General features: G+C 32.5%; 2 protein-coding genes across 2 annotated transcripts; both read right to left on the bottom strand.

The window, feature by feature from the left end:
- Positions 1-1,024: 1,024 nt before the first annotated feature.
- Positions 1,025-8,280, bottom strand: LOC133806614 (uncharacterized). Its single transcript, XM_062244706.1, has 7 exons — positions 8,180-8,280; positions 7,972-8,047; positions 2,523-2,729; positions 2,128-2,235; positions 1,588-1,683; positions 1,446-1,502; positions 1,025-1,327 (listed from the first exon to the last, which is right to left on the bottom strand). The coding sequence occupies exons 1-7, from the start codon at positions 8,278-8,280 to the stop codon at positions 1,166-1,168; spliced, it is 807 nt and encodes a 268-aa protein (XP_062100690.1). The 3' UTR covers positions 1,025-1,165.
- Positions 8,281-13,025: 4,745 nt separating this feature from the next.
- On the bottom strand, positions 13,026-14,696 carry LOC133804537 (B-box zinc finger protein 20-like). The gene is made up of 3 exons (XM_062242690.1): positions 14,321-14,696; positions 13,753-14,226; positions 13,026-13,652 (listed from the first exon to the last, which is right to left on the bottom strand). Exons 1-3 carry the CDS (start codon positions 14,504-14,506, stop codon positions 13,293-13,295), a joined length of 1,020 nt encoding a protein of 339 aa, XP_062098674.1. The 5' UTR covers positions 14,507-14,696; the 3' UTR covers positions 13,026-13,292.
- Positions 14,697-18,608: the final 3,912 nt, after the last annotated feature.

Here is an 18,608-nt window from a genome sequence, read left to right as displayed (position 1 = left end):
AGATAAGTCATAAAGTTATCATTTTAAGGTTACCCCTACCAAAATAAAAAAACTTCATAAATTTCATTCCTTAGTAAATTAATGTAAATAAACTAAGAATCATCTTGTGACTCCCGAACTGAAATAGATGGCGACTCTCTTAAATTTGCATCTGAAGCTTGGTCTGTTGAAAGTGGTGGAGGCGGTGCCATCAAATTGTTATGACGAAGTATATCCACAACTACACTAAGTTGTTCGTTAGCAACATTAAGGCGGGAAGTTGTATCATTAAGTCGTTCAACTAACTCTTCATAAGTTGGTTGATTACCCACAATGACCCTTCCAAGCTTTTCTCATTTGTTCATCAATGCATTTTTTAGTTGTCTCATCATTCAAGTTGATGTCAAAATGTTCCTATAACATAAAACAATATTAATTATAAAGATTACAAATATAAATGTAATATTGTGAAATGACTTACCAAAAGATAGTGTTGCAATGGAGCTCTCACATATCACTATTATTGTTAATTTTGTCTGCAATAGCATGAAAAAGTTTGATAATCTTTTTTGTAATCTCATATCCAGGAGCAGCTTTCCCTCCAATTATGCAGACACGCGGTACAACCTTCCTCCTGTCACTCTCATTCATATTCTGGAAAGGGAAGAACCAACTATTAGCTACTTACTGGAAAATACTTATACCCCAAAAAGGAAAAAGAAAAAAGAAAAAAAGAGAAGAGAATACATTAGTATACAGATCAAATTAATTGCACCACTTACACTTGTAATAATCATTTATACAAGTGATCATTAACTGACACAAGATTTAATTATGCGAATTCCAAATGGTGTTAGAATAATGTATTCCCAACAATTAGCATGTAGTGAAAGAAGGAAAAAGAGAGATCCACGGTACTGCAGACAAATCATTTGATAGCTATAGAAAACTATTACCACTTCAATGACACTTAACAATGATAAGAAGAAAGAGGCTTGAAAAGTTGCAGGAAATAAGTATGCATGAGTAAAGGTAGTAACAGGACCTTGTAATTTTTTATCCAGACCTTTAAACCACTCAGCCCTTCAATGTATTCTGCAAGCCTCATTTTATTAACCCTCCTAACCTACAATGTGAAATGGCCAGAACATGTTAACACATTACTTTTGCATCAATGCTCGTGATCTTAGCTAGAAGGTACCATCTTCCATTCTTGTTGTAGATCTGCATCTGTCGCACATTCTCGGAGGCCAGTCAAAAGGTCAACATTGCGAATCCAAGCTTCTATTCCAAGCCATTTTGTGATAAGATCACAAAGACTGGGATTGCTTACTACAATCCATCGTCGCTGATAAAAACACAAGAGCAGATCAATACAATCATAGATCATTAATTTTTCCTGTGCAATTTCAATGAGAAGCTTTCAACCAATATGTAAAATGAATAAGGTGCGATGTCTTTTCTACCTGAGTTACACCATTTGTCTTGTACTGAAATTTCTCAGGCCACAGCTCATAGAAGTCCTTTTGAGATACAGAGGAGTCAGGTGAGTTCATCAAATGTTCTCAAATAATTAATTTGAAAGAAAAAAATGACACATTACAATACCTTGAACACCTTGGTCTTTAATAACTCAAAATGTACTTTTGAAACACCATTTACAGTATGGGAACAAACAATTGATAGGTTCGCCGCCCGAATACTCTGCCAAATCAAACGGTAATCGATTTTACCAAATAATAGATGTATATATATGTAAAGAGTATCTTAAGAATATACAGTTAACCAATCAGATTACAATCTACAAAAGAGTGAGACACTCTTTTCTCACTCTTTTGTGGAGCACATTCATCCTCCTCTAATACTGTCTCTTTTAAAAATATTCAACAAAATCATGATACTGGATTTTGCCTGACAAGAGAAAAGCAGATAAATGGAGAGCTACAAAAAAATTATAAAATGAACATGAAGAAGAAATGATGCAGAATTAAGTAAAACTTAATAATAATATAAAAATATAATGTCTCTATCTATCTATCTATCTAACGCTCGCACACACACACACATCAATGCCATAAGTTCATATAAAAGAACAAAAATGCACCATGAGTTAATAAAATGTATGAGGTCATGTTGTATGTAGAATACCTTCACAGCACCGTTTTCAACAATTGACATACGGGATAGACGATTGTAATCTAAACCTATCTTTTTCTTCAATTCTTCCACAAACTTGAAATTAATGTCATATATAATCTGGAATAAAGAAATAAATAAATAAAATTTTAGAGGGTCTATATAAAAAGGTATTACTTATGAATGATTAGCTTTAAGATATTATAAAGCATCTCCAACCTCTAATCAACTTTCTACAATTAGAGTAAAAATAAATAAATAAAAAAAACTCTGCTACAGTTTAAATTTTGGTACTAGAAAAATAGAATGCAAAAGTTTCTCAAAATCACAATTGAGTCAAACTAAATAATTGCAAGAGAAGCGGTCAAGTTATATAAAAATGAGAAGAGATATTCCAAATATCGCACTTCCAAATGGCGAGGAAGTAGACTGCCAAGTAAATCAACGGGGATTTTTTCAAGTCCTTCTGCCAATACTGTGTGTGTTGTGAATGAGAAGATTTTGCAAACAATGCCCCATGCTCTATCCCAATCCAAATTCTCTTCATCGACAAGAACTCTCATGAGTTCAGCTATGGCAAGTGATGGATGAGTATCATTCAACTGTAAAGCAACCTGAATAAGATGGAGAAACATAAACTTACAAGCATAACAAACAAGTTATTATTTCTTATAATGTCTATTAGCACCGCCGCTTGCTCCACCCAACTCCTCCTCCATAGAACCCCACTGCAAACAGTGGGAAGGGTTCACATATATATAACTATTCCTTTTACTCTGGTTGTGTTGATTCCTTTGAGTACCACTTATATATTTTAAAAATTGATTTCCTTATGGAAAGTATTTATTATAATTATTAATAGGATAGTTGAATTTCCTATTAATATATTATTTATTTGTATGTAACTTAATTTAATTTTATATCTGAACGTAAAAACAAATAGTTATTTTGAAATGTTTTAAGGTGGTTTCTTTTGTTTTCTAAATTTTGATTGATTTAATTTTAATAAACTATTTAAGGCTAATTTCTTTTTTAAAATGAATATGTGTTATTATGAATTAAATTATTGTAATAATACTTTATAGTTTTCCGAAAAATAAATAGTAGTTAATTATTTAATTGTTTTAATAGCTGAAATAAAACGTATTATTACAGTTAAATTGCTTGATTCCTTTAGAGAAATCTCCATATAAAATTGAAATTGTAAAAACTAGATTTTAAAAGACATTTTGTGTAATGCCCCAAATTTCCTAATAAGGTTTAGGACCTTGATTAGGAGGCCGGGAGGGCCATAATTGCTTTATTACGCTATTTAATGATAATATGCATGTTTAGGTGTATTAAATATGCATGTGAACCCATTTGTGATTAATTGGGTGATTTTCATATTTTGGCCATTTCGGGCATTTTTGGCATATATGTGAAATGGGCGTGGTGCTTTGTTATTATCTGGTTATGCCAGGGTTACCCAGCACAAGACGATCCTAGGAGGTAAGCTAGTGGGAAAGTCACAACGGGATTTAAGCTTGACTTGGGGTAAGTCAAGGGGTATTTAGAGCATTACCGGGTTATTGGGTAACGGGAATTAACATTTGGTGATAAATTGGGAGTTAGTAAGACCAGGGGGAAATTCTGGAAGTTTTGACTATAATGTCCCCGGGGGTGTTTTCGGGACCCCGAGCATTAGGTTTTATTGGAAGTTACTTAAGCTTGAAGTAACCTTTTAAGAAAATAAAAGAACGTTCTGTACGTTCTCTCTCCCTAAAGTTCCCTTTTCGTTCCCGATCGCATTTTCGAAGGTATCTTGAGTTCTAGGACTCGAAATCAAGCGAGGATCGAGGCATAGCAATCCTAAGGAGAATTAGAAGCTTATTAGCTGGAGGATTTAGTTGGAAACAACTCAATCGGAGGTAATTCAAGTTTAAGTTTTAAGTTGTTAAAAGTTTTTAAGCTTGAATTGGACTTTGTGAATCGTTGGGTTTTTAGTTTGTTTGAACCTCGGGTTTTGGTGGTTTTGGACCATTGGGGAGTTTGGGAACTTTGATTTGATGATTTGGGAATGTTTAGACATGTTTTTGGGAGGTTTTAAAAGGTTAAAACGAAGGAAAAATGGCTGCCCCGAAGTTGGGCCGCGGCCCTGTTCTTGGGCGCCGCGGCCCTTGCTCGAAGAAGCAGGTGTCAGGTTTTGGCCTTGCTGGGCGCCGCGGTCCTTGATGGAGGGTGCCGCGGCCCTTGCCTCAGATAACCCTGGGGGCCGCGGCCCAAGGTGCTAGGGCCGCAGCCCTTGCCCTGTTTTCACCCCGTTTGCTCGTTTTGACCCCGGAAACATGGTTTTGGGCCTCGGGATCATTCCTACTACCCGGATTAGTGAGGATTGATGTCTTGGAGGCTAAGTTTTAGTTCAAGGGTTGGTTTTAGAACTTGAACTCATTGGATCACCATTTGTGGTTGTGACTAGGTTAACGCTAGAGGCTTGGATCAGGATCGTGCTTGTGGCTCATTTGTTGGTAACCTGTGCTTGGACCTAAGGTAAGAAAACTGCACCCCATGTGTGACATGCATGGTTATAATTGATGCATGTTGAATGTTTAAATGTAAACGTTGGTAGCGTAATGAATGCTTGGCAATCTTGCCCATTTGCATATGATTATTATTGAGGCATGCTGGTTGGCTAAATGTGATGCATGTGATGCCGAGAAACATGTGATTAGGGCATGCCATGAATGATGAATATGAGATTGGTCAGAGCTTGAGTCTATGAGTTTGTGCATGATCATAATTATACTAGCATCTGTTTAGTAAGCATGCTGAATGCCCTGTTCTTGGATAATTGGCATATGATACACATTGATAGCATTGCTTACTTGTGCATGGTACTGACTAATTAGGCAGGTTTGGCAAAGGTGTTAGTATCAACTGTGAAGCCGTGACTCATTAGTCAGGTTCGGCAGTGGTACTGGGCACTGGTCACATTGTGCTAACTCACTAGTCAGGACAACCCTAGTGGGTAGTGCAAGCTATGTCGATTGGACCTAATCGACCCTCTGCATTGAATGACTCAAAGAGCATTAATGCAGGACCGACCTCAAGTTCGATGAATATAAACAAGCATTTATCTAGCCAAAGGCTAGTCATGTGGAGCCATTGCAGGAAATGGGCACTGGGCCCCTAGTGACCTGGTTGTCAGTCACTCAGTATGGTTTACCAGGACCTCAAAGTGATATTCACTCATCTGATCAGAGCTATGAGCTCTGTATGATCATTTTGATCATCATATGCATGGCTTGGGCACAGAGGCCCTAGTGACTTGCTTGTTGGTCACTCAGTATGGTTTACCAGAACCTGTTGAAGGTTAGAGGCTTACCCAACAGCCAGCCTTCCATTTGAATTAGTGACGTGCTTGTCAGTCACTCAGTATGGTTTACCAGAACCTATCGAAGGTTAGAGGCTTACCCAACAGCCACCCTTCCACTTGAGTTAGTGACTCGCTTGTCGGTCACTCAGCATGGTTTATCAGAACCTCTAGTGTTACGACACTCAACTGATTAGGATTGACTTGATAGTCCTCCAATCAGAAGGCCAGGATTTCTTATCCTGGATACCCCAGCATCTGTTTGAATTCATTTGCATGCTGAATAGAGCTATGAAAGCTAGGCATGCCAGATATGATTTGATATCATGATATGACTGTTTATGAGCATGTGAGTTTTCTTGCTGGGCTTCGGCTCACGGGTGCTTTGTGGTGCAGGTAAAGGCAAAAGGAAGCTGGACCATCCTTGAGTTGGAGAGCTTAGGTGATGACGTGTACATATGCAGCTGCTCGACCAATACTTGGGCGAGGTTTGAAAGTGGAACTAGGGCTGAACCCTGTTTTGCCGCTTAGAATGGCTTGTTGTAAATAATCTTTTGTAATAAACTCTGAAATTATATTTTTGGGATCCCAATGTATACAATAAACGTTCTAGTGAAACGTTACATCCTAACCAAAGTTTTTAACCCCTAAACCGCTAATCATACTTAGTTACACGTTTATGGCCAAACGACTCGATTAGCGAGTTTAGCACTGTTTGCAATGTGCACTGTAGCGGTCCCTGGAGTTGGGGCGTTACATTTTGTGAAATAGTTGAATAGTAGTTTAATATCCAAAGTTGTTGATCCAAATTATGACTGAACTTAAAAGCGCAAAATTATTTTGGTGTGTGTTAGTGAGATTTCTTTTTTCCTAAAAATAAAAGATATTTATTTATTTTCTACCATTTATTGTTTTAATAACTGGATTAAGAAACTCTAAGTTTGATTGAAAAATGTAAAGAATTTGATTTTAAAAGGCATTTTGTAAATGTTTTGAGTATTATATTAATATCCAAAATCATTGATCCATTCTAGAATTCTCTATAATTCATGTTGATTTACAAAATTAGGCTTCGCTGAATCTTAGCAAACTATGTCATCTATATTCCTTTAAACTATACCAGACCAAATTCAACCAATAGACATACGGTAAATAAGCCTACAAACAGGCACACCAGCCTACAAACAGGCACACTTACAAGCCTACAAACAGGCAGGCTAACAAGCCTACAAACAAGCACGCAAGCCTACACACAGGCACACTAACAAGCCTACAAACTGGCATTGGCAAGCTCACATACGGTCCCAAAAAAATCCTACCAAAGGGGATGGGAGAAACACTTACAAATATAGAGACCTACAACTAGGCACAAACCTCCTTCTCCCAAACTTCATAAGATCTTTTACATTTTAAAAAATTACTACCGGACAAAAAGCTAGATAATAATTTAACTGTATAAGTGAGAAAAAGGAGATACATCATTCAAAACCACACATATTTGATAGGGGCAGAAGCTTTTACAAGATGATTTTAAAGAAAAAATTCCAGCACATATAATGTACTACCTTCTAGCACTAGAAGCACTGAACTAGTATATTATCAAAGCAGGAAAAATACCCTCTAAACATAATACTACACAATTTATCACTAAAACTAAACAAGCAACCATAACTTAATCTAATCGGAGAATGATACCTATCATTCAATGAAATTACAAGATATTAAAGAATTATTGTAAAGGAAGCTACACTCTGATCAAAGGCCTGGAATTAATCTCACTGATCCTTAAAAGGTCAATTCAAATGAAGAAGTATTAAATTTAAACACGAAAACAATTCCAATACAAAACAAGGCAAATTGAGAAAATCATCATTAATATTCAGAGCAGAGAAGAATTAAAAATAGGATTTCTACTGGGAATATGAGACCTGAGCCTGAATGGAATGAGATCGTACCAGTAAGAAGAGTAGCCAAACTTCAACTTAGTTTTTCGTACTTGATCAACACTATATCCTTTTCCTACTTTCTAAAAGCACAGATGATAAGTCGAACATATTTTCTTATCATGAAAAATGATGGCATCAACCCCAATCCAAAAAAAACTCATCAATTAGTCTCAGTACAAATCTTATCCTAAAACGAATTATAAGAATGAACATCATTTCTGACAAAATCACCACCTGAAACCCCCAAATTTTTTTCAAATCACATTTAATTAGCCACAAGGTCTGAAAATTTACCCCATCCAACTGGATAGCCCTTAATTGATCAATAAACCTAAATTTACAACCTTAAAATCCAAAACCCAAATGGAATTGAAGGAAACGGGAAATGAATCATTGAAAACAAAATTAAGAAGGAGGGTATATGGAAACTTACAATGATATCCTCACCTAACGTTACCTCTGAATTTTTCAGATTTAGGTCCCCCACTGATTGGATCTTCTTCTCCCCTGAAAACTATCAGCCCCAAAATTCTCTCTCTTTATTTCTCTTAACCTCACCTTGGTTGTTCCTGGTTGAAGGTTCCCAGCGAAACTCAGATCTGAGAAAGAAGAGTCTTCGGCAGCCATCGACTCGCTGTGAAGATGTAGAAGAACATATCAGAAGAAATGGAGGTGCTCGGATCCTCATTCACTCTGTTACTCAGATCGGCGCCCCTAATCGATACCCATCTCTTCTTCTCTAGAAATGATAACCTTAGAGGCAAACACAGGAGACGACACTGGGCAAGCAGGGCGCTTGGCTTTCAGCAGCGTAAGAGAGCGATCGATCAGAGCAGTGCCTGGTGCGAATCTGCGTGAGCGACCCATCGCTCCAGACGACGACAGATCGGAGCATGGAATCGATCTTCCTCTTGAACTCAGCGGACCACCATCGAGGCGAGTCGAGCACCGAATCGAACCGAGTCTCGAGATCGAACAGCTTATTTTTCTTATTTGATTGGACTTTTCTCCGTAGATATGCATTTTATCAACGTTTGAAAAGTAATGTTTATTTGTTTTTAAGATTTGTACATTTGTTAAAAATAATATGACATGTTAAAAATAAGTAAGATGATATGTAGGATATTTTTAACACATCATCACACAACTCAGCATCATTTTTATTAAAAATTAAAATAATAAGAGGGAAACATTGGCGCCAAATGCAAAAAAATTTACCTCCAGTATATGTGTAGGGTAACACTCTTTACTTACCCATATTATTAGTAGATAATCATCCTTCTAAAATATTATAATATTGGCAATATTTACCTACCAATAAATCTTACGAATAAATATTGGTAGGTAAAGGTTCCCTTTACCTACCAATATATATTGGTAGGTAAAATATTGGTAGGTAAAGATCAGATTTCTTGTAGTGGGTTTCGAAGTACGTTTTGAGTCTCAGAAAATCATCGTTTGACTTGTTGTGGAACTCGATCATTGTGGTATAAATTCTTTGACCTATATTATTATTGATTAGAGTAATTGTTATTATGTGTATTTATAGTATATAATTATATATTCTTGATATATTGAATATTTTTCTGTAATTATACTGGTTGTCTGGGATTATATGTATTTTTTATACATGTTTTGATTTTTGGATTGTCTACTTTATAGCTGTCTAATTTTCTAGAAAATATTAAATATTAAATAAATTATAAAAATACATATTTAATTGATTTTCCATTAATATAGAAATTATTATGATTAATTAATTTTAATTATTATTGTTATTGTTTTGTTAAGTAAATCAAGAATACAATTTCATGTGTATATATATATATATATATGAAAAGTGTGATTTATAGTAAACATATTATTTAACCATTATTATTGTATATTAATATTTTTGTTAATATTTGAATATTAAAATAATATCAAATATTAGTTTCTTGCAGTTATTGATATTTGTAAGACCAGTGAATTTTGGAGAAAATATATTTATTATATCACTGGAATTGATATTATGACTAATTAATAATAATATAAATATTTATATTTATATTATTATCATTATATTGATTATTTCAATTTTATGTTAAAAATATGATTTATTTTATAAAATGACTATTTGAATATATACATTCATATACGTATTGTTATTGAAGTATTTTGTTATTAATATTGAAATAAGTTTATTTATAGACGATAATTATTATTGTTGTTGGGATTATTATTATTATTATTATCATAAGAGAACATTATCTTATTAAAACATTGTTTTATATGAAGAGTTATTTGCATTACGTTGATAATTATTATTATTATCATTTATATAGTTTCTTGTATTGTTAATATACACTATCAATAGTGTATATTTACGATTTTGATAGAATTTAATATATGATGTGCCTTGAATAGGATTTGTATGGATTTGATTGATTGACTCTTGGTAAGCAGTTTTAAAATAAGCTAAGGACCTAAGGTAAGTAAATCCCACCTTTTGTGCTTAAGTGTAAGATGCATGACTACATTGATTGTATACATCTGATGAGTTAAGTATGGTATGATGGTGATGCATATGATAAGTATGTGAAGAATGGTTATATGAGTATCATAAAGGTGTTGTGTGATATGTAATTGATGAATTTCGTGATATGTGAAATATGTCTTACTTGGTTAAGATTGATATGAATTATGTGCAAGTATGTGTTCTTATGTTGATTAATATGTGGATTACTTTTATGTTCATGATTTTTGTTATGTGTTATGATATATGAAGCATTTAAGTTTTTAGGCTGGAAACCTTAGACCTGAGCCATAGCTCTACGTTAAGGTATAACAACGCCACCAACCCAAAACTTCATGTATTATGACTAAAGATGTTTTGAGTTATATGAGATGTGATACAATGCCTTGATTGAATACCATCAAACATGAATCATGAACATGAACATTGGCATTTCAGCATCTACATGTATGCATGGCATGTATAGTTATGTGATACATTATTATGTGATATAAGACCATGCATATGAATATGAGAAAAGTTATGAAATGCCTTGAAAAAGTCTTATGCAAAGTTGAACGTTTTAATGACACAAGGCTTAAGTCAAGTGATAATAAGATGTTAAAAAGGGTGCCACTATTTCGATGAAGCAATTAAGTAAGTTCAGTAAAGAAGACGAAGGTCTATAAGGCTTATAGTGGCTGCCCACCGGTATGGGCTAGGTCAGAGTTGACCATTCAGATATGTTTTCCATGTTTCCGTCTTTCTCCTCCATATGTGTAATAAGTATGGCAGCTATGGCAACGATGAAATGAGTGTTATGATGATCCTAGCTGCGATAATGGCTAGCCGGAGGAGAACCCATGGGATTCTATATGATATGTGTAACAAGCCCTGCAGGCATTGGCCGAATCAAACAGTGTGCACAAGTGATATTGGGCCCATAAAAATGTGAAACTAAAAGAAAGAGCATAAAAGTAAAGTTTGAAAGTGCATGAGCAATAAATGAAATGCATAAGTATATAAGTCAGCATATTAATATATGTGCACTACAAACTCACGACATTCATGTGTATGTGTATGCATGAGATTTGCTTACTGAGCGTTAGCTCATTATGTTATTTTCCAACATTTTTCCAGGTGTGGCTTTAGCTGTTGAGCAACTTGTGGAGCACGGACTCAGTAGCAATGCAATAATGGTTTAGAGTTTTCATATGGCTACATTAAATTTAAAGTATTCATACGTGTAATAATTTCTAATATAAAAGTTTTAAATTTTTCTGTATTTCTTCGTATCATTTTATTTAATTCTTTTGGTCAAGTGCCTAACATACTCGTAAACCCTAGAATTACGAGTATGTGGCGGATGTACCCTACCTTAGGGACGTTACATCTTCTACTTCTCTTTGAAGCTCCTCAACTTCTCTCTGGCGGTTCTCCAGCTCGAGCAATTGGGTTCTGAGCACTGCAACTACTACTACATGTTCGACACACATACATTTAGTCTTGTTTTGCATAATGCCCATGGCTTACCATGTTTGATTAACGTTCATCTAAGGTTCATGAAATGTGTCATTTCCATCCCCTGGCAGGGCAGGTTGCTTCTCCTGATTCTAGGTGTCATCAACTTGGTTGTCTCCATCATTGTTGTTTCTACAAGTGTCGTGTTTCGGAGCCATTTCCTTAGCAAATTTTCAAACAAAAAACAATGTGTTCCTTGAGTTCAACACTCAACAAAATTACCAAAATGTTTGCTTGTATTTTGGGCTACAACAATTTCACTAGAAAGTAATAGAAATGGCAAACCACAATGAAAGAAAGCAATTGCGTGGTTCGACTTTAAAGAATGATCAACATCCACAAGTCTCTCTTATTAATATTTTAAGGTTTAATGCTTAAGAATCTAATGAACATTAATCAATTGAGTTTTCTTAGAACACTAGACACTTAACTTCAATTCTACAGAATTTCGGAATGAAAAATGGAACATCAAATGCACATATGAAGATTGTCTATTTATAAACTAACTAATTTGAATAACAGAACTAGAAGACTAACATCTTTACTTAAAATAGATATTATATTCATTTGAACAAATTATCATAAAATGACCGACTTGCACGCACACTGTTAAAACTTATTGCAAATCTGAAAGATATCTTCACTTTATACTTAGTTGCGTACCGACTTGCACGCACACTCATAAAACTTATTGCAAAGATAAAGTTCTCAAGTTCCGTACGCAACCAAGTATAAAAACCTTATATTTATGAGCTATGATCCAATAAAAAAAAAGGGAAATGCCTACAACAATGATTGGGATTTGTGGATATGAGTTTCTTTCTCTGTCTTGGTTAAGCAAAATTGGTTCATAATTGCTCTGTTTCATGAGATGTCCAATAAAACTCTGGTAAATACCCAGACTTTATGAGTGACCCAGCAAAAAAACATAAAATACCAGGTTTGTAATATTTCCAAATAATTAATTTTCACAATATAAAATTAGCATGACTTGACTCCAGTGTAACCATTAAAGAGAGAAATAAATAAATTAATTAATAGCTTTTATTATGACCATTTTAAATAACCCCGTTATCTTGAAAGTTGAAATAATTTTATCACTATCACATGTGTCAAAATCTAATTAGAATGAGAGAAAGCAAAAATAGCAGAGATATATATTTCCTCCAACCTTGGATAAATATGTGCCCAAAATAGTAGCTCTAGTAGTAATAATGTAAGTGACATTGCGACATGTGGTATGCATGTAGACAAAGACAGCAGCTAATTTTGCTATGCGCGCGCCCAAAAGTGCTGAGTGAGCTCACCAGATAACCACCAGAGAACAAACAAACTTTCTCGTTTTCGCATTGACAAGAAAAATGAGTGAACACTTGCACCCCACACCCAGAACACTCTTTATTTCTCAAATCTGATTAATCGCCTCTTATTTTCTTTTAGTTTGTTTCAACAAAAATTCAAAAATTAAAATTTGTCCGGAAATTCTTATCACTACTAACTACCAAGATTCCTTCTCTCTACACCTTTAATTTCAAATATGTATATATATATATATATAAAATATCATTTCATTACCCAAAAAATAAAATGGAAGTAATTGGAAACCAAAACATAGAAACAACCTTGGAAAATTTTTCATATTTACAGCGATCTCTGTCTTTCAGAGATCGAAAGAGACCAGGTTCATGAGAATCTAATAACACGACCCAAACTTGGGTTGCAATCAAAACCCAAATACCCTCAAAAAAAAGAAAAAAGTCAAACTCGAAACAAATTAAATTAGTAGTAGAAAAATAGAAAGGCTTTCTTCTTGTTCTCCAGTATAGTCCAAAAGAGAAAATATTTAAACAAGAGTGGCTTGAAATTACCAAAGTGGCCTAGATCTCTTGGAGGAACAGCCATTAGTATTGTTACTACTATTATTATTACTGTAGGGAAGGTTGATTTGAGGGACTGTGAAAGCATCGTCGGCCCACCTTTTAGTGGCAGCGTTGGCTTTCGTATTTGTGGCCTCCTTTGTCTCCTTCAACCCCAATATCTCTGAAGGGCGGTGGTGTTGGTGTTGGTGGTGGTGGTTGTGATTATTGTTGTTGCTGCTGCTGCTGTACATGGGAGGAGCTGGTGCTTGAGGGACCCAAAGCCCCGTATTCTCTGACGACAACGAACCCAGCTGGTTGTTTTCCATGTCACAATCCCAAAACGGTGATACTAATCCAACATCACTCTACAAATTAATTAAAACAAAAAAAAGGTTAAAACTTTAGAAATATATATGCAAAATTAGGGAAGATGAGATCAAGTAAAAAAAAAAAAAAAAAACCCACCTTGCAGAAACCAAAAGCGGCTGAGGAAGAATCGAGAAAATCTTCGACGTGCCAACCTGGCAGGGTCTCTATCAAGTACTCTGATATGCTACTCGTTAAAGCCGTACTGGTACCAGTGACACTGCCAGTACCCTCATCGTTTGTGGAAGTTGTTGAGCTAGTCTTGGGTAATGAATTATTATTATTATTATTGGGTGGATTTGGAATCGGAGGCGAAATGGAAGTAACGGATTTCTTGACGGATGAAACGGAGGAGGACTGAGTTTGAGTGGTACTCTTTGGACAGGAAATGGAATCGGAGACGGCGTTTGTGGAAGGCGATTCGTAGAGCTTGGTAGTAGGAGAGAGCTTAACCCCAGTTAGAAGATACCTATTATGCTTCTGGGTGTGCTCGTTGGCTGCGTGAATCGAATAGTCGCACTCTCTGCATAGAATCGCCCTGTCTTGTTGACAGAACAAGAAAGCTCTTTTCTCCTATACATAAAATAATCTCATATTCAATATATTAATATCAAAAGATATATATATATATATATATAGAGAGAGAGAGAGAGAGAGGGGAAAGTACCTGACAAATATCGCAGAGGGGGATTTGTTTGGAAGAAGGGTGGAGAAGAGAGAAGCGTTGGTGTTTAGAAGCGAGCTTATTGGCATGGTGGACACGGTGGTCGCAGGTGTCGCAAAGAGCAGCCTCATCGGCGGTACAGTAAACGGAGGCTTCATTTTTGGTACATACATCGCACTGGATCTTCATTTTTTTGGGTGGGATTTAGTCTCTCAGAGCGAGAGCGAGAGAGAGAGAGAGAGATGGGGTCAGTCAGTGAATAGAGAGAGAAAGAGAAAAGAGAGAGAAGAGAGAAAAGAGAGACGAGTGCGAGTAAAGAGAATAAATACAATATTACAACACAGCCATGTCTTCCCCCTGTTATGTTATGTTATGTTCTGTTCTGTGGTGTTCACTTCGGTTAAATTCAACGCTGGTCCAATTTCACGGCTTTCTAAATATAATCTTACACAATTTTAATATTATCTTCATTTTTATTACACAACTACCATAGTATTTCGTATCTCTACAAATAACTTTTTTCCTTTCTTTTTGAATAAATGTGACACCTCACTTTTATTCCAACTTGGTAAAATATATATATATATATATAAATCATTTAAAATAAATAACATGTGCATCTTAGGCAAAACCAGAAATCAAATTTTGAGGGACTATTTACTATCTTTTTTAAAAGAACGGCTTTAATGTATATTTTTTTTCTTTTTCTTAAGTTGGTATTAAAAAAAATTAACAAGTTAGTTATAAAATCTTCAAGCCAAAAAAAAAAAAAAAACAGTTAGTTATAAAATCTTAAAAATTAAGAGGAGTTTAATGTATTTTTTCTTACCTTTTGAGTTAAGACTAACAAATTAATAATAAAATCTTGAGAAATGCTAAGTGGTACCAGTGGTACCTAACAACACATGAAAGTGGTATATTATTATTGGTACAATCTAATATCGGAGCCCACACAATTTGAATTTATAAATAATATGAAGTATCGCTAACCAATCACAGGGAACCACCTTATGTGGTGTTGGACATCTTAATGTATCAAATAGTGACACTCTAAAATCTTAAAAATTGAGATGTGCCTAAGCCCCTTCCTTTCTATTGAGGTTCTTCGAATCATTTTTCGTTTGTGTGATTATTTGAAACAACAAAGATGTTTACTAGTGCGAGGACGAGTTCATCACAAATCAAGTACTCAATTGATATTTTAGAGTACTCTCATCATCTATGTTTTTTTTCTATCTTTCAAAATATATCACAAAAACCTCACATTTTGTTATTATTATTTTATCTCAAATATTTATATTACATCATACATCTTTAAGGGGCCAGCCCTGAAAAAAAGTGGGCCTAAGACGGTTTTAATAAATTTGAAAAAAATGGACCCTTTTGTATATGTAATTTTTTTATGTAATTTTAAATAAAATTAAACTAATATTTAGTAATATAAAATTAAACTAATAAAATTAAACTAATTTTAAATAAAATGGGCCCTAGGTAGGGGTGGGCCCTAGGCACGGGCCTAGCCCGCCTATGCCCAGGGCCGGCTTCTCTATTTTTTTTTCTCTAATTTGATTAAATATTCTATTATTTCTTTTAAAACAATAAAATATTTAAATATAATAGTATCACACACATATATATATATATATAGAAAAGTTAAAAAAAGAAAATTAATAAAATAATTATAGAGCAATGAATAGTTACCTTTACATGTAGAATAATATTATTTATTGAGATAAAAAAATGGTAAATACTCACTTGGTACCTAATGTTTTATCGAGATACAAACTTGGAACCCTCTGTTTCTGATAATTATCAATCGAAACTCTCTGTTTGCAAAAACTACATAATTTGGTACCCCTCCATACATTAAAATTTTTAATATTCCCATAATACACATCATTTTAATGATTTATTTGATTTTCAATTGTTTTATTATTTTTAAACGATTTAAATATATTTTCAGAATTCATAAAATAAAATATATGTTTAATTAAAACTTTAAAATAATTTAAATTTTTTTTTAATTAATTGAAAAATGGAATTAAAAAATTAATAAACTAATTAAAATTTTATTAATTAACTTTAAATAAACCTAAATTCTAATTTAATTAACAAATCAATCCAACTTTGAAATAAAAAAATATGGGTGAGAAACAAATGGTACCAAAGTTGTATTTTGATAAAACACAAGATACCAAATAAGTATTTACCCTAATAAATATATATAAAATAACTCAACTTTACCTCTTTTAATGAAAACTTACTTTTATAATTTTTTTCTATTTTATCTTTTTTATTAGGAATGCTCTTATTTATTATGTGAATGGCATACCCAAAAAAAAAAGTACTCAAATTGTGTAGTAGTGTCCTCCATAATAGGATTTCATTAGAACTAATGGTCTTTCTTTAAACGGTAATGATATTATTAAGTAGTAGTTATCACATTAGAATTAGTGGTTAGAAAGCATATATAGAGTAAACTAATGATATGGGGCATACTGCAATATTAATTTATATTATATGATCATTCATGTGTATTAATGTAGTGTTTAGTACCGCAAGTACATTTTAACATTATTCCCGTAGAAATAAGCTGGCTCTAATGGTTGGTGTGATTTTATGGAGTTGTTATTTCATGTCTTTTGTTGGAAGATTATTGGTTAATGGTTATTAGTAGGGTTGATTTATCATATACTTATTTGAAAAACAAACATAGTTTACTTTACACTCGTTGGAAGCTTGATTGCTTGTGACTAATTAGACATTTAATTAAAAAATTTATTTGAATTTTTTTATTGATTAATGTAAACGACTTCGTATGTCTATGTTGATTAATTTTGCTTTATAAATTTTATCTTCTTGTAATGGATTATGTCTACCTATTAATTGATGTTTTCTTTACTTTTCAAAAAAAAATATATTGTAAAATTATGTATATTATAAAAATATATGTATTTTACCTAATTAAGCTTCAGTACTATATAATTTGATTAAATAAATTACGCCATCTGTCATTTAGGACCATCAATAATCTGCATGTTGCTATGCATCATGCATACTTTGCCATCTCTAATAATTTACTTTATATGTAAATATAAATTTAATTATAAGGGAAAATAAATTAAAAAAAATAAATATTTCACTTAATATTCGATTTGTTGTCTCCATGCCAGTCCCCCACAACTTGCTATATCTGATCAATATCGATGTAATTTCATATTTAAGAGTGATGTATCTTAATAACTTAAAAATAATATATTCAATGATAATTTATTCATTTATTTAAAAAAATAAATATGAAATTCTTAGATCGAACAATCTTAATACATTTATATTAAATTAGGTAGAAGCAACGTGCAATGCACATTTGCTTAATTTTAAAATTGTAAATATGATTATTTAAACATGTATTTATTTTTATTATATTTTTTTAATTATTATATAAATTTTAAATAAATAAAAAATATCATAAAAGTAAATAAAAGATGTTTAATATAATGTATGACATAAATATATTAAAAAAATTATGACAAAATATTGTCTATAAATTTAATAAAGATTCATTCACTTTTTAAAATATATATATAAATATATAATAGAACGAATTATAGTTTTATAATATATATATATATATATAATATTTATATCAATAATCTCTACATATATAACATCTAAATACAACAATGACATATATATATATTTACATGGCTACATGACATATATTTATAAATTATAATAATATTTAAAAAGAAATTAATAATAGAAATAAAATAAAAATAGAAAAAGTCATAGTGTAGAGTAGTATACATGCATTAACTATTTTGATTAATTAATTAGTTTTTGTTAAAGTTTATGTTTGTTCTAGTTTTTGAATTTGGCGGTGACAACAAGATATTATATATATTATATGATTAATATAATAATAATATTATACATGGATTTTAAAGTTAAGTTTGTTGCTAGTTGATAGTAAATTATATTTTATTATATGTATAATATGATATTATTCTAATACGTGAAGTTTAAATTTAAGTTTAATTAAATTTTATTTAAGTTATAAAACATATGGTTTTATTATTTTTAAATAATTATCATTGTAAAATATCTAAAAAATATACTATTTTAATTTGTTTAATTATTTATTTATTTAATTTTATTTAAGTTTAAGTCAATATCTCAAAAATATCCTATTTTAATTTGTTTAATTATTTATTTATTAAATTTTATTTAAGTTTAAGTCATGTTTATAATCTACTGTTAAATATAATAATATTTTGTTAAATATAAGAAT

This window comes from Humulus lupulus, chromosome X, assembly GCF_963169125.1.
Source record: "Humulus lupulus chromosome X, drHumLupu1.1, whole genome shotgun sequence".
NCBI lineage: Eukaryota > Viridiplantae > Streptophyta > Magnoliopsida > Rosales > Cannabaceae > Humulus > Humulus lupulus.
This window is presented reverse-complemented; position numbering and strand designations above follow the sequence as displayed.